A 17,257-nucleotide genomic window follows, 5' to 3' on the forward strand; every position below is an offset into this window, starting at 1 on the left:
TAATATTCAATCATTTACCTTCACTTTGCAACAAATTGGAAGTCTCTAGCACAATATTTCAATTTATGGTGAATTTATGGAAAAAAAAAAAAAACTTTTTCCTTACGTCCGTAGCGGAATAAAAAAAAAAAAAAAAAACTTACGTCGTGCGGTAACTATTTCGAAAAAAAATAAAAATTTTTTGTGCGATTGTCGTAATGTTTGCACCATTTTAAAATTAGCCGTTACATAAAGTTTATGTATGAAAATGTGCGTAAAATTTCATGTAGAATACAACAAAAAATTAAAAAATTATTGAAGGTTGGTAGCTTGGTCTCATTTTTTAAAAATATTTGAATATAAATCACGATAAAATAGAAAAAAAACCACGTTCGGCTTTGACTTTTTGGACTCTACCGAAATAGTCGAAAAAACGCAATTGTAAGCTAAAACTCTTACAGTCTAGTAATATTCAGTCATTTATCTTCATTTTGAAACAAATTTGAAGTCTCTAGCACAATATTTAGATTTATGGTGAATTAAATAAAAAAACTCCTTCCCTATGAACGCGGATTCTCTGCCGCAAATCTCCGAAATGCGTTTTATATATGAAAATGTGCGCAATTTTATGTAGAATATAACAAATAATAATTGAAGGTTGTAGCTTTTCTCATTTTTGAAATAGTTTGCATATAAAATTTTTTTTAAAGAAAATTCGACATTTGGTCAACTTTAACTCACCGAAATGGTCGAAAACTGCAATTGTAAGCTAAAACTCTTACAGTATAGTAATATTAAATTATTTATCTTCATTTCAAAACAAATTGGAAGTCTCTAAAACAATATTTAGATTTATGGTGAATTTTTTAAAAAAGCATTTTTTTACGTCCGCTCGTTACGAATTCATACATCATTTTGTGATAATATTTTCCGTTAGCTTTAACCGTTTTGCTCACAGCTCGATTTGAATATAATTATATATGAAATTTTGTTTTTGCGCTATCATATATCGCATTATTTATATATGATAATTATATCTTTTTAATTTCTGGTGGTTGCATACTAAACTTCAGGCAATGACAAAAAAAAGGAGCCAAAAATGAACTCTTAATCTTAAAAACTAAGCGCGCTGTGATTTTTTGAAAAAATATTTTTTCCGCTTCGGGGCTCACTCCGAGACCCCCTCGGCATACGGGAGACGATTTTTATTATACCCTTTTGGCGTAAGAGGGTTAATAAATAATGATTATTATGAATGTATATTTCTTTTTTGTGTATTAATAAACCAAAACAATGTAGTTATATCACAATTTAATCATAAATTATGATCCTTTTGCTCATATATTGCAACTCTCTCTCTCTCTCTTTCTCCTTCACTAACTCTGCTTATTACAGCGAATTTTGTTCTTCTGTATGTTAGCGAGATGTTTTCCTTGTATTTTTCTCTTTGGCATGATGAAATTCTTGTTGAAACAAAGATAAAAAAAACGTAAATGCAAGAGTATGTCAGGAGGTGAAACTCGAAGGTGTACTCTCTTTTTTACAAAGACTTAATAATCATGATTATTATGAATATCATATTTCCTTTTTGGTATTAAACCAAAACTATGCTTAATTATCATAAATGCAAGATACCCTTTTGCGCAAAGATCGTAGCCTGGGGCACAGTGTGACGTGTGCGTCAGGCAAGACGGGGGCGTTACTTACTACGCCACCCTCCCTCTTTCTCTTCACTAACTACGCTAATATCGCGCATACTATGATATTCTGTAATCATATTAGAGCAAATTTTCTTCGTCTGTATGTTAGCGAGATGTTTTGCTTGTCTTTTCCTCATTGGTATGATGAAATTCTTGCCAAAACAAAGATAAACATACATAAAAGCAAGCGAATGTCAGAGGTGAAACTTGAACGTGTAGACTACTTGGGGTTTGTGCTCGCACTGAATCGTGGTTGAACTTGGTAGCTGACTGACTTCCCTTCTGCGACTCATGGAATCTCTACAGATGCCATTGCTCATAATTTCTTTGACAATATTTATCAAAAATTTATGATAACAGAAGAAAATATTGCATTTTCTTGTACGGATCAATGTTTTTGGCTTATTGAGTTACGTTTACTAATTACCCTGTAACTATGAAAGTAAAAGGAATTTTGACAAAATATTTCGTACACGTATTCTCAATTGCCATATGAAGCTCCATGAATTTTTTCATGACTGCATTTTTCGCCCTATACCCCCATATATAGGGGGTTCTGGCCGGCCCCCTTAATACAGCTGCAGGACAAAACATAAGGTATAGAAAATAAGAACCAAAATAATAACAGGTTACAACCGAAAGGAAAATGGAAAATTATAAGGGAAAAAAACAAGTTTTCAGTGATAAAATTATTCACAATAACTACTGAATTTCTCCCTTTCAAAATAACAAGGCTTACCAATCTGGGAGGTTACAGAGCATCCACACTAATTAGAAAGTATTAATAAAACTTTTACAATGCAGTGTTCTCTCTGTCAGAAATGATAACTGGAGGTCTGTTAACAATTATAAAAGCTGAGAGTTACAGATTATAATTCACACTTTTCTTTCAGTTTGGAGAAACAGTTATACCTAGCTTTTCTGGAACTTTAAAAAACTGCAGTAGTTTAAAAATATTGCATAAACAATGAAAATGAGCACAATAATAAATTGAGGCACTTGAAAAGAAATGTAGACAAATATTATAGTACAGTCCTTATGTAAAACTAAAATACAGGTTTTTACAAAATGTTCTGATGAAAAAGCATTATGCAAATGATGCAAAATTGCATAAATTTCAGGCAAAAAATTCATTCAAATAACATACATCTTGAAACCTCACCAGCACAAGGTATTGATAGATCACACACTATAAGGTCTTAAAACTATCAAGTATCAGCAATTAACTTGGTAGACTAAACTTAAAATAGAAGCTAAAATATATGTTTTACTTGAAGACAATTTTCAAGAGCTATTTATATTCATATACAGGCGGTCCCCAGGTTACGACGGTTCCGGCTTACGACGTTCCGAGGTTACGACGCTTTTTCTTAAATATATTCAATGGAAAAATCCGTCCTGGGTTACGACGCTTGTTCCGAGGTTACGACGCTGACGCTTCCGACGCTCCGAGTTAACGACACTTTTAAAAAACGCATGCAATGATAAAAATCCTTTATAGTTTAGCACAGTATATAATAAAAATATGTTTTTGGTTACATTACAACAAAAATTTTGAGGTTATGATGATTTTCGACACTTTTTTTGTCGTATTTTTTAAATTTTTTTAGTGACGCCACATATACGAACTAGTTTCCGAGCGAATGAATACACTAGCTTGGGATGCGCAGTTTAAAACAGTCCAAAAGCACAAATAATGAAAAAATCATTGCTTGTTTCCAGTACATAATTAAAAAAACTAAGTTTCTGGTTAGATTACAACGCAAATTCCATGGTTACGACGTTTTGTTATGCTTTTTAACGATACCTCATACGCAGAACTAGTTTCTGAGCGGAGGCGCATAAATTACTTTACGCTATTAAACTGTATGGTAAATTGACCGAACAACGACCTCGAACGGTCGAGGACGCTAAGCGTAACAATACCAAACAACGCCAATTCAATCGTGTGCCTGCCTGAATTTCACTCGGTTGTGTGCTAAGACGTTGCTGATTTTCCTTGCCTTTTTAGCGAATTTACAATGGCTCCTAAACGCCAAAGTACTTCCTCCGATGATAGTTCATCCAAGAAGAGGAAGGTCATCACCATGGAGGTAAAATATGACGTGGTGGAACGTTCGGAGAAGGGAGAAGCTAACACCGAAATAGGTCGTGCTTTAGGCTTGAGCAGGACGACGGTGGTAACCATTGTGAAAGACAAGGAACGTATTCTGAAGCACGTTAAGGATGCTGCACCGATGAAGTCAACGGTGATAAACGAGAAGCAACGTAGCCAGAGCATTGTTGAAATGGAGAAGCTCCTGATGATCTGGCTGGAGGACCAGAACCAGCGACGTGTTACGGTGAGCTTAAGTGTGATCCAGGAGAAGGCTAGAGCGCTGCATGAGGCAGTAGTGAAAAGGTTTGGAGAAGGCAGTGCTGGGGTGTAGTGCATTCCGCGAGTAGAGGTTGGTTTAACCGTTTTAAGGCTCGTGCAAATTTGCATAATGTGAAGCTGCTAGTGCTGATAGCGAAGCAGCAGGTAGTTTTCCAGGTGGTTTGGCCGAGATAATTAAGGATGGTGGTTACACAGCTGACCAAGTCTTTAATGTGGATGAGACTGGTTTATTTTGGAAAAGAATGCCAAATCGAACGTACCTTTCCAAGGAGGAGAAATCAGCACCTGGCCATAAAGCTGGAAAGGAGCGACTGACTTTGCTGTTTGGGGCCAATGCAAGTGGCGATTTGAAACTTAAGCCCTTGCTGGTGTATTTGGCCGAGAATCCCAGGCCTTTCAAGGGCATTTTCAAGAGTCAACTCCCTGTGATTTGGAAATCAAATAAGAAGGCTTGGGTTACCTTGATGGTCTTCGAAGATTGGTTCAATGACCATTTCGTGCCAGCAGTGGAACGGTATTTGACTTCGAAGGGTCTGCCTTTTAAGGCCCTCTTAGTCCTGGACAATGCCCCTGGTCACCCTTCAAATTTGAGCGACATGCACCCTAATGTGAAGGTGGTGTACCTCCCACCCAATACCACATCGCTGATACTTAGCCAATGGGACCCAGGGAGTAATAGATAAATTTCAAGGCTTACTACCTTTTAGAAGGACCATACGTTTTGCTTTGAGGGCCAGAGAAGCTAACAAGGAGTTGACACTGAAGCAATTCTGGAAGGGCTACAACATTGCAGATGCAGTGAAGAACATTGCAAGTGCTTGGGACAAGGTGAAGACGACCACTTTAAATGGGGCCTTGAAGAAACTGTGTCCACAGTTTGTGCACAGTTTTGAAGGCTTTGACCAGGCAGAAGACGTCGAGACTGTGACGAGGAAGATCATAGGGCTAAGCTAGAGGCTGAAACTAGATCTTGAACCTGATGATGTAACAGAGCTGCTGGCATCCCATGGAGAGGAATTGTCAGCAGAGGACCTGCTTGAGCTTGATCAACAAATGATTGAGGAGGAGGAGGCGGCACCAGAGCCAAAAGCCAGGTCATTAACTGTGAAAGGCTTGTCAGAGGGTTTTACTCATCTGGAGAGAGCCTTGGCTTCTTTTGAGGCAAAAGACCCTAACGTTGCCAGGTTTGACAAAATAAAACGTGGAATGATGGACTTAGTAACTTTCTACAAGGAGACCCTGAAGGAGAAGCAGACGAAGAGAAGTGTGCAGTCCAGGCTTGACACTTTCTTTCACAAGTCTCCAGTACCACCACCTCCCACTCCTAGTCCTAGTAAGGAATTCTGAACTGTTTTACTAATTTATGTGTTTACATAGTGTACATATAAAATGTGTTAATTTTTTAATGTAACAACTAAATGTTAGAGTAAATTGTAACTTCATTAATTTTCATCATTTGTAATTTTATTGCAGAAGTGGTGACAAGTTCCAGGATCCCCTGTACTACCTGTTTGAACAGTTCCAGCATCTCCCCCTGTACTACCTGTGACAGTTTCCAGATCCCCCTGTACCTGGACCCTCTGTAGCAGCCCGTAGCCCGTCACTGTACTACTACAATCAGGTAAGCAATTTCATTTTTCTCATTTTCATGTTGGAAATTGTTTTTACAAACCCTACCTAGTACAATTATAGCATACATACGTACACTACTTACATAGTGGTACAATGTGTTTGATGTTGCATAACCTTATTATTTTTTTTTTTCATTTCAGACACCTTTGATAGTGACAGCAACACAGATGACCCTGAGCCTTTCCATGGTTTTGATGGCTCGCCCTATTCATCAGGTAAGGAATCCTTAACAAATTTGAATAAAATGGTTTATAAATTGCTAATAGAAATTTTATTAAAAGTGTACATATGCTACAGTTACATCCACCTTATATTTATGTACCCTATCATTCTTTCCAGATCTAGATGTTCCCTCATCAGAGCCCTTCAGGTAAAAGAATTCTTCATTTTTTATATTGTATTACACACTACATATGTCAAACAGTAATAACATGTGCAGTAGTTATAGTAGTAACTATCATTTTATATATTTTTTATCATTCCAGACTCCCAAGCACCTGCCCATCCCACTCCATAGCCCAGCCACCCACTCATCTACCATATGCCCATCCCAGTAAGCAAGCCAACCACTAGAATTTGGTAAGGACATTTTTTTTTATTAATGTTTTATTATTACATATGTAATAACCATGTTATCTATGTAACATACATACTAATCATATGTACATTATCATTCCAGACTGGCATGCACCTGTGACTTACATAAACCAGACCTCTACATAGCCTACATGTCTTCATTTTGCTGAAGGTAAGGAATTCTCAGTTGTTTTTAATGTGCATACGTACACTAAATTTTGTACACCTAAGTGGTTACATACTGTCCTTTAATATTAATTCTTCATTCCAGACTGCCCATCATCCTAGCCTGTTATCTGTGATAAAGCACACTGAAGTTAGGTATGGAATGCATCCTTATCATGAATGCTCTACACCTCCATCTCCATCTCCCACAACCTAGGTAACAGCTTTGAGACTAACTAAAAGTTGGTAAGTTATGTAAGGAATTTCTAAATTAAGTTTTATGCTACATGTTATATGTGATATTAAACCACTGTATGGTGCATATTACTGTATGTAACTTACTTTGCATAGAGGACTTACTGACAAAATTATTTTTTGTACATTCCAGAACCCCCTCAATGATGTAGGCTATGGGGCCACATAAGACTTTGTCCATCCAGGGTTACATAGCACGACAACTTTAAACTAAAAGTAAGGAATTAATTTTAACATAGCATTAAACTAAAGACTTTTAAGTTTTACTCATACCTGTTTATATTTGGATATTAAACCACTGTAATGGTGCATATTACTGTATGTAACTTACTCTGCATAAGGAGGACTTACTGACAATTATTTTTTGTACATTCCAGAACCCCTCAATGATGTAGGCTATGGGCCACATAAGACTTTTGTCCATCCAGGGTTACATAGCACAACAACTTTAAAAGTAAGGAATTAATTCACATACATTAACTCTTTTACTCTTGATATAACTCAAAGTAAGGAATTATAAACTAAAAGTAAGGAATTAATTAACATACATTAACTCTTTTACTCTTGATATCTATAATTTACATAGCATTCAGGACTTTGTGTAGTGTACTTCTACGTATTTTGTACTAATTGTTATACTTTTACCTTCCAGAACTACCAGACTGGGATTTTAGTGTACTCCAGGATGTACATATACATACTACATACTACCATAAGGATTTACAGTGTATAGTGTATAAATTACTACCATAAGGATTTACAGTGTATAGTGTATAAATTACTACCATAAGGATTTACAGTGTCTAGTGTATAAATTACTACCATAAGGATTTACAGTGTACATATAGTGTAAAAATTAACAAGTTCATTAATAAAGGTTTATATACATTCAAGAACCATCCTTTGGCATTGAAATATAACCACACTTCACATCATGCAATACTTGCATGTTACACAGTAAGTCTCTGACTTTCTTAGTTTAAGGCATATTTCCAAGTGTCGTTCCGGCTTACGACGATTTTCGGGTTACGACGCGTCTCAAGAACGGAACCCCCGTCGTAACCCGGTGACTGCCTGTATATGGTAACTAAAAAGGAATCTCATTCATGTAGAACCTTTGAAAATGAAATACATTATCTTCACCCTACAGACTAATAAAATGAAGAAACACACTCTTGCTCTGCACAGCCTATTTTATTTGTCCCACATGCATAATAAAACCTTAATTTCTGTATTTTCCAACATCAAAGATGTTCCAAACTTGAAGACATACCTTCAAAATTTGAAAAACAAAAAACCAACAGGAAAATAAGGTAGCAACATTTACGAGTTTGTGGCTTTGTTTCGGCTGGTAAGTGCACACATCTGATTAGAGTAATCCTTTAATTATCCAAATTAATAGCGCCAAGGATCCATCAGATAATGACGAAATCCAAATAATGGCAATTAAAAATATCTAGGGGTTGAAAAAGAATACTTATAAGTATTTACATTTTATTTTACCCCACAATCAAGTACTTTCAGGCCCTATCTGTGGCCCATTTTCAAGAGATGTGTAGGTTGTCAGCCTGGGTCAAGGCCCAGCAGTCTTCTGGAACTACTTCTTGTTGAGCTGTCATTTATGTGATAGCTGTTCTGGTTTCCTTGAGTGCTGCTAATCCCCTCTTGTCACTGATATCCTGAGCTGATGGTCAATGGGATTAAACCTTGTGGTAAGTGAGTGGTTACCTAAAGTCTGTTGGGCAGAAAACCTAATCTCTAGATCAGAAGGGTCAATCTTAAGCTTCTTTTACTATCAAAGCTCAGCTTATGGGATCTTCTGAGGAAAAACCTTTGTTTCCTTCTATTACATCATTTCAGCCTCTCACCATTTCACCGCCTACCTCCTCCACTTTGAAAGAGGTGAGCCAACCAGTTAACCCCAGACTTGCTCCGAAGGGAAATTCAAAGGAGGATTCCTTAACCTCTCCACATCAAATCACTGCCAGAGAGGACTCTTCACCTGTGCCAGAGCACACTGCAAGCCTTGGTGACCTCACAGATTCGCAACTTGTGGTGCCATCTCGACCTTATCGTCCAGTGCCACGGAACAAGTTCTGGAACCAGTTCTGCCGAGACTGTGGCCGCAAGGGTCACATCTGCCAACTACGGAGGGTGAGCGAATTTTAATATTTCCGCCATCGCAATGGCCGTCACCAATTCTTCCTCACTAGGACCCCCAGCTCAGGGCCCTATAACCGTCGCAAAGCCACGTCAGAGCCTTTGACTCTGGCGCTCAAATCTCCGATACGGGAAGATCGAATCCCACGAGGGGCTAACGACAATAGACGGCAACTAACCATGATTGAAGGCATCAATCATATTAAACTGATCCTTCCGGCCATCCAATTGAGGGTCACCAGACCTCACTTCTCCAAAGTATGTACTCTTGCAGTTGCAAGCTACATTCCAGGAGGTTATGACCTCCTCCTAGGGCGAGACATGAAGTCTCCCGCTCATTTCCAAAAACATAGGGGTCCTAACCCCACGACAAATTGCTCCAGAGCAAGGAGCCATCAAAGACCTACTTCCTCCCGGAAGTACGGCCACCAACAGTCTCCCCCGTTACCAAGGAGGGAGATTGATCACTCACAGTTCCGCTGCAAAACATGCAACGTAATAGGGCACTCCACTAATTGGCCTAGCAAGCTATGTGCAGCGGACACTGTCCATGTTCCACAAGGCTTAGCCTTCCACCAGAGACAGGAGCCTCTGCCTCCCATTACCAAGGGCCCGCTGAGAGGTATTGCACCTCCAATACCAGTCACAGGTCCAGCTGACCTCAACTCTCTGCCAGTGCCACTTGGCAGCACTGAGCAGTGCCAAGCTCTGTCCAGCCTGGACGTAGAGCCACCACAAACCTTGACCTTTGCGCCTGGCAACGGGCTAGCGCCGGCGCCTAACCTTATCAAGGATCCTCCAACAGGAGATCCTCCAACAGGCATGGAGCTTACCGCAGCCCATGGCCAATCCCAAGTCCATGAGTCTTCTCCAACATCACCTTTGTCGCCCGTGGATGAACCTCCGGCAGACCTCACCTTTACATCTCCTCTGGACGACCAGGAACTGCCCGACCAGGAGTCAGCCTGGAGTCTTACCCTTAGGACGGTTGTCGCAGCAGCCGAAGTGAGGGCCTCCCCTGCAGTAGGTTCCACCTCTACGACGGTTGCTGCAGATACCGAAGTAGGGTGTTCGCCTGTAGTCCCTAGGGCTACCACTGCCTCTGCTCCTGATGGCGTTTCTGGCCTTACCCCAGAATCGATGCCTCCATCTACTCCTAGGACTTGTATAGCCAGGCCCTGGAGGAATAAGAAGAAGAAGAAGGGACGTAATTAACACACTAACCAAAGAGCCACATGCTCACCTTGGCACCTGTGCCCTAGGTACAGTGTCACCGTAATTTGCAGAGTAATTTGCACCTACCCAGAGAAGGTTGCCAGCCTGATCTCTGCCAGTAAACTAACCCTCTAACCCCCTAGAACTTGTGTCACTAACCCTCACTTAAATATCATAATTACCTCACTACATTTCCATCCTGGTACACTACTAACTGCTCATCATCCTCACGCATCATTACCTCATCTTAAATACTTTAACAATTCAGGTTCGATAAACCACTGCTGTGCGTACCGCACTCTGGAATGATTGCGTCTCTAATTAATTGTAATGAGTAGGTTAGGCTAATAATTTAGTGCCAGGGCATTAGGGTAGTAGCAAGTAGAATTTTCAAAGTAACCTTACATAAGAGTAGAGTAGACTATCATCACAGGCGACCCGTAGTTCTCACTTAGGCTAGACTACATTAATTCAGAGTTCGTAAACTTAACTTCTCCACCTATAAGTTAGGTAGGCCATTGTAGTTAGCCGTATCACTGCTCTAAAAACCTCAGTTAGAGTAGGAGAACTGGGTAGTCGAGGCGATCAACTTATTTAGCCAAGACCTTCACGCCCGATAGGAAGTGAATACCTTCTTAACAGGGGGAGCTGTTACATTTATTGATTGCCTCGTCTACCCAGCATTTAGTTAAATATTTTGATTGCTAGAAAAGCAGACATTTTCCCCGGATCACCTGACTTCAAATTGGAAAACGCCAGCCAGAGATAGGAATTTCCTGTTAGAGAGGGGGAATAAAGACTCTTGTCAGCCTTACGGACGTATCCCAAAGGGAAGTGTGTAGCTAGTTGGGTACTTATTAGGCCTACTTCTAGGCTCCTTTTTCCTGTGAACCTTCGCTGGCCGTATGTTCTGTTTCCAGGATGCCCTGCTTTTGGGGGGATAAGCTGAACCCATCCCCCATGAATCACACCTGCATTTGGCCTCAGTCCACTCGAGTCGGTCACCCAGGACACACATCCTGCCCAACCAGCCTTCCATTAGGCCTACCACGGCGCTACTGGTGCACCCAGACCTCAGACAAAGCGGATGCCAGTTCCCTACAAAGGTCCACTTCCAGGTACATCTTGTGATACAGCCATATTGCCAGTTCTTTCCTTTCAAATCCAGTAAACTGAATTTCATTTTCCAATTGGAACTCCTAATTCTCAAATGAACATTCCTTTGTTCCTTTCACTGCCTCGTGGCCACATGTCTCCCTTTTGTGATCGTCCAAGACAAATGAAGTCATTGAATATTTCATTTAACACTAAGAGTTCATCCTCAGTGTGTAGACAAAGTGAGTAACTGTAACTTGTGCAAGAAATCTTTAATTCATTTGTGTCTAATCTGGGCATTTTTTCCAGATCGGCTGAGTCACGTATTCAAGTCTCTTCGTAAGTGCCTTAATGCAAGATATGAATAATTTTGAAAGCCAGCATTTATGTGAATCTTATCTTAGCCAGCTCTCCCCTTGTGAGAGATAAGATTGGTCCCCGTGCGGACAAGCTGCATTTACTCTTTCTTCAGGCCATTCAATGGCCTCGTGTAAATAAATGTATAATGTAAATTAATCAGATGGCTTTCAATGGCGACCTTATTATAGAGTAACATATTTAACCCTTCGTTCAAGGTAAAGTTTATTTCTGCATTTTTCCACTTGAAAATAAAATTTTTCCTTTAAGTATTTGTTTGGGCCGTAAAGGCTCCTACTTAACATTAAATATATTATATTAACGGTTTGTATATATATTATATATAATATATATATATATATCATATTATATATATACTATATATATATATATTTTGAGTATTATACAGGTATATATACGTATTATAATATATATATTTACGTATGAGCTTACGGCCCAAATACTTTAAGGAAAATATTTTAGGGAAAAATGCAGAATAACTTACCTTAACGAAGGGAAATATGTTACTCTATAATTTAAGATGGAGAAGGTTTAAAATTTTATTACAGGCAGCCGGGTTCGGCTTACAACATTCCGAGGTTACAATACTTTTCTTTTATATTCATCAGAAAATATTTCCAGGTTTATGACGCATGTTCCAGGGTTACGGCACTTACGACGCCAATCTGGTGGAAGAAATATGACTCCAAAAATGCAAAATAATCAATATTTAAAGGTTTTTTGGATGAAAATGCAATAAAAAGGCAGTTTACACAGTTCTTAATACACCCAAAGCATTAAAAGTAAGGTTTTTTTAGGATTTTTTATGATTTTCTGGCTTACGATGATTTTCGGCATACGATGCGTCTCGAGAACGAAACCCCCGTCATAAGGCAGGGACTGCCTGTATAAGTATGATTGTGTCTAATGAAGAAGGAGAGAACAGTATATATATATATATATATATATATATATATATATATATATATATATATATATATATATACACACACACACACACATATACGTACATTGTAAGCCGAACCCGGCTGCCTGTAATAAAATTTTAAACCTTCTCCATCTTAAATTTCCATTCTAATTTTCTCTTCAACTTAATAATTACCATATATATCTTTGACCGCTCTGGATAGCATAACTATCCTATAATAATCTAAATACAAGCTATACTAAATATCTAGATGAGGATTAGTTTTCTATTAATTGCAAGTAAAATACTGCATTGACAAGTATTTGTTAAAAACATTGGATCTGAAAATAAGCTTTACGAAGGTCTGGCATATGCAACAAATATGTGAAAATTGCAGCTTACTTCTTTTTGGAGAGCTTGAGATTTTCTGGACTCAAATTGAGTACATCTAAGTACTTTACTGTGAAATTTAAGTCCTCTTTAACCATTATTAACTTTGGTTTCAGCTCCTTTTCTGTTTCCTCCTTCACCTTCTCTTCTACTTTCCTTTCGTCTTGAGTTACTTCCTTCTCTTCTTTTTCATTCCCATCTCCATGAGGTTTTTCATTGTTCTCTTCTGTCTTGTTGCTTTTGAGCTTTTCATCTTCTGATCCTGAAAATCATGATACTAATATTGAAATCATTAAATTAAAGAAACAATGTTTCTTAAAAAGTCAAAATTAAATCTTCCAGGCCCACAAATTTAACTGGGTTTTTGCTAAGGATTACAAACCTCAATATTAAATATGGTTTGAGAAAGTGTGATAAAATACTTTGAAATTTGCTGCTAAAAAAAAATTATATAATTTAATACAATTCCTTCAATGATTTCATCTCTGTCAATGAAGGCAGTGCACCATTCTTTTAGTGAGAGTTAGACATTAACAAAATTATGATTTATTTACAGATAGTCCCAAGCAGAACACACTTAGGTTCCACACCAAAAATGTCAGAATGGACTATGATGGGAACTACATATGTTTAAATTTTTTTTTTTTTTTTTATTTTTTTTTTTTTTTATATTTCCTATATATTAAATCCAATTTATTAATCTTTTCAGTAAACAGATACTGGTTCAGTTTTATTTGTGCACTGCTTTGTAATAAAAAGCAAAATATAAAATTGTTCTAAATCCCATTTTTACGAATTTTGTTGACCATACACCCAGACAAGCATACATCAAGATGGCTAATAAAATGGGTCGGTCTCTCCTGGTAACTTTTATATTCCAATCCCTGTCTCCCTGCCAAATGGCTAAAATGACCAGGTGGTGGGCTTGCAGTAATATATATTCTAAAAATATGTAGTTATGTAAATGATGGGACAGACATTTGTTAAATTTAAGTGGTCCATTACGTAAGAGATTTGGAAATGATGGATTTTCTTACTGATTTATCTAATTGTTACCACATCATCAATAGGATACTTACTAATGGCTAAAATTCAAAATATAAAAATATTTTACAAATTAATAAACCAAACCTAACTCATCTCTCCATAAAATGCCAGAAAGATACGTGAAAGCAAGAATATCAAGTTATGGATGCATAGGACATAAAGAATGTATAAACAAGTGTCAATTTAGGTAGTAAGTGTGATCAGAAGAAAAGAGGAAACAGCAAATCATGCGACAGGAATCTATCACACTTCTATTTGTGTTGGAGAGAAAATCAGGCTCAAGTATGAGGTCTGAGAATATTATAGCTCATAAGATAATGAACACAGTAGAAAGGGGGCCTTTCATTGCAGGTTCACTCACAAATTTTTTTTATTCAATTACATATTTGCCACTCTTGATCATTCTAAAAATGAAAAGCATTCCCATAATGACTCTAAACCAACTTTTCTCTAAGAAAAAGTACTTTAATGAAATCAGAGATAGATATAGGAGACTTATCTCTAGGCACATCTATGCACTTGTGGTATTATAGCTAAGAAAAACATGACAACCTAATAGTCTCACAACAAGAATGCATGAATTTTTGTTAATAGCAGCACCAGTGTCAAATAGAAACCTAAACATCCAAGCTGGGAGCAAAATAATATGGGTCAAGTCATACTTTTGCTTAGATGCATGAGAACAGAATATTTCCTATTGATCAAATTGCAAAAGCAGCACTTCTGACATCAGAAATACTGAAACGTTACGACTTATTGTCAAAGCTCTTCTACAGCCTGTTAGGAAATTCTGAAAATAATCATTGTGGCATATTCTGATATTGCACGGTTAGTATACGAAAGTAATCAACTGCAATAAGTTCCATCTGCCCATCAAGCCACCACATGCTGGAACAATCTGGACACTCATACTGCCAAATATTTGAGCCATGCACCACATTCAGCTGATGTTTTATTCTTAATGCATCCTGTCAACTTCAGATGGATGGTCAGACAATTTTCATCATTGAACTGTTTCTGGCTTACATAAAAAAAAACTATCACTATCCCCCCAACTTTAACAAGCATTTTCTATTGCTTTTCCAATACAGGAAGAGATGAATCGCAAAACACCATGTGAAAGTCTTTTAATTTATCATTTGAAAAATTATTACAGCAACAAAAAATAAAGCTAAACAAAATCATAGCTATTAGAACATGTCTGACATTTAATGGAAAGCATGTTGCCACAAACAACACAACTGCATACCTAAGCATGTTGTCACAAACATAACACAACTGCATACCTAACATCAAATGTTATTTCACAGTAAATTTTACTTTATTATTTTCTTACTGACATCAAATTTGAAATGTTCTACTTCACTGGAAGGTTTTCATTACAGATTTCTGTCATTAATCTCATCATGAAAAGATATAAATACTGATGTGCCCAAGTATCGGTATCGGTATCAGTGGTATTGACTAGTTTTTGTAGTACGTATTGGTATCGGTGTCAGTGAATTTCTGGCCGATACCAGCCGATAATTTTGTCATTAGTATAGGCATTTAAAATCCTTCTAGGCTTCCTAAAATGTATGTATTAACCCTTAAACGCAGAGCCGCTATTTCCCAAAGTGTCTCGTATGCCGGCGGCATTCGGGAGTTAGCGCTGAAGTGGAAATTTTTTTTTTTTTTTAAATCACAGCACGCTTAGTTTTCAAGACCGAGAGTTCAATTTTGGCTCCTTTTTTTGTCATTGCCTAAGGTTAGTATGCAACCATCAGAAATAAAAAAAGATATCATCATCATATAAAAATATTGGAATACGTATATGACAGCACGAAAAAAAATTTCATATATAATTGTATACAAATTGCGCTGTGAGCAAAACGGTTAAAGCTAATGAGTTAATTTTTTTCGTTGTATTGTACCCTCACTTGCGATGATTTTGGTATATAACAAATTGTAAAACAATCAAAGCAACACAGAGAAAATATTATCACAAAATGATGCATGAATTCGTAACGCGAGGATGTAAATTTTTTTTTTTTTTTTTTTTTTCTTTTTTTTTTTTTTTTTTTTTTTCAAAAATTCACCATAAATCAAAATATTGTGCTAGAGACTTCCCGTTTGTTGCAAAATTAATGTAAGTGATTGAATATTACTAGACTGTAAGAGTTTTAGCTTACAATTGCATTTTTTTATCATTTCGGTCGAGTTAAAGTTGACCAAAGGTTGAATTTCTATTTATAGTGATTTATATGAATATGTTTCAAAACTGATAAAAGCTACAACCATGAGTTATTTTTTGTTGTATTCTACATGAAATTGCGCACATTTACATGTACAACAATTTATGTATGGCCCAATATTAAACGGTGGGAAAATTACGACAAGGTGACTCAAACATTTCTGAGATTTGCGTCAGAGTTACCGTGAGCGGAAGGAAGGAAAGCTTTTTTTCAAAAATTCACCAGAAATCGAAATATTGTGCTAGAGACTTCCTGTTTGTTGCAAAATGAAGGTAATTGATTGAATATTACTAGACTGTAAGAGGTTTAGATTACAATTGCATTTTTTTACCATATCGGTTGAGTTAAAGTTGACCGAAGGTAGAATTTTTTCTATTTATTGTGATTTATATGCAAATTTTCAAAATTAATAAAAGCTACAACCTTTCAAAATTAATAAAAGCTACAACCATGAGTTATTTTTTGTTGTATTCTACATGGAATTGTGCACATTTACATGTATAACACTTTATGTAAGGCACAATATAAAATGGTGGAAAAATTACGACAAGGTGACTCAAACATTTCTGAGATTTGCGGACGAGTTACCACGCACGGAGGGTAGGAAAAAGTTAAAAAAAAAAAATTCACCATAAATCAAAATATTGTACTAGAGACTTGCCGTTTCTGCCATGTATATAATTATATTTATAAATATATATATATATATATATATATGATAATATATATTATTATAAGAAATATATATATATATATAGATATATATATATATATATAATATATATATATATATATATATATATTATAATATTACATATATATATATACAATATATATTATATATTATATATATATATATATATATATATATATATGTGTGTGTATGTATATTAAAGTGGGCGCTGAAAGTCTTTGCACCCCTGGAGGGTGCGTAATGACTTTCAGCGTTTTAAGGAATCCTCCATATCAGTCATGGAAAATGCCAGAGAAAAAATTACTAATTGGCACCTTTTGTTGTTTCCACTGTGTCCTTGATTAAGGAAACAATAACTAATCAGTGGCCAATTAGCCATGGTGTAAGTCAGTTTGTGTTGCTGGCACTCCTGTCAGGACTTAATTGTCTTGCGGTGTTGCCCTTGTGTTTCCA

At 36.9% G+C, this 17,257-nt stretch overlaps 2 protein-coding genes across 2 annotated transcripts in view; one reads left to right on the forward strand and one right to left on the reverse strand.

Moving 5' to 3' along the window:
• The window catches only part of LOC135225788 (hypoxia up-regulated protein 1-like), a gene marked incomplete in the record, with an annotated part of 558,991 nt that overhangs the window by 251,513 nt on the left and 290,221 nt on the right, over positions 1-17,257 (forward strand).
• The window catches only part of LOC135225321 (hypoxia up-regulated protein 1-like), a 124,389-nt gene that overhangs the window by 18,384 nt on the left and 88,748 nt on the right, over positions 1-17,257 (reverse strand). The window contains exon 7 of the mRNA XM_064264653.1: positions 12,842-13,091. Within this exon, the coding sequence (XP_064120723.1) occupies positions 12,842-13,091 (250 nt within the window). The remainder of the gene's footprint in view (positions 1-12,841; positions 13,092-17,257) is intronic.

This window comes from Macrobrachium nipponense, chromosome 13 (genome assembly GCF_015104395.2).
Source record: "Macrobrachium nipponense isolate FS-2020 chromosome 13, ASM1510439v2, whole genome shotgun sequence".
NCBI lineage: Eukaryota > Metazoa > Arthropoda > Malacostraca > Decapoda > Palaemonidae > Macrobrachium > Macrobrachium nipponense.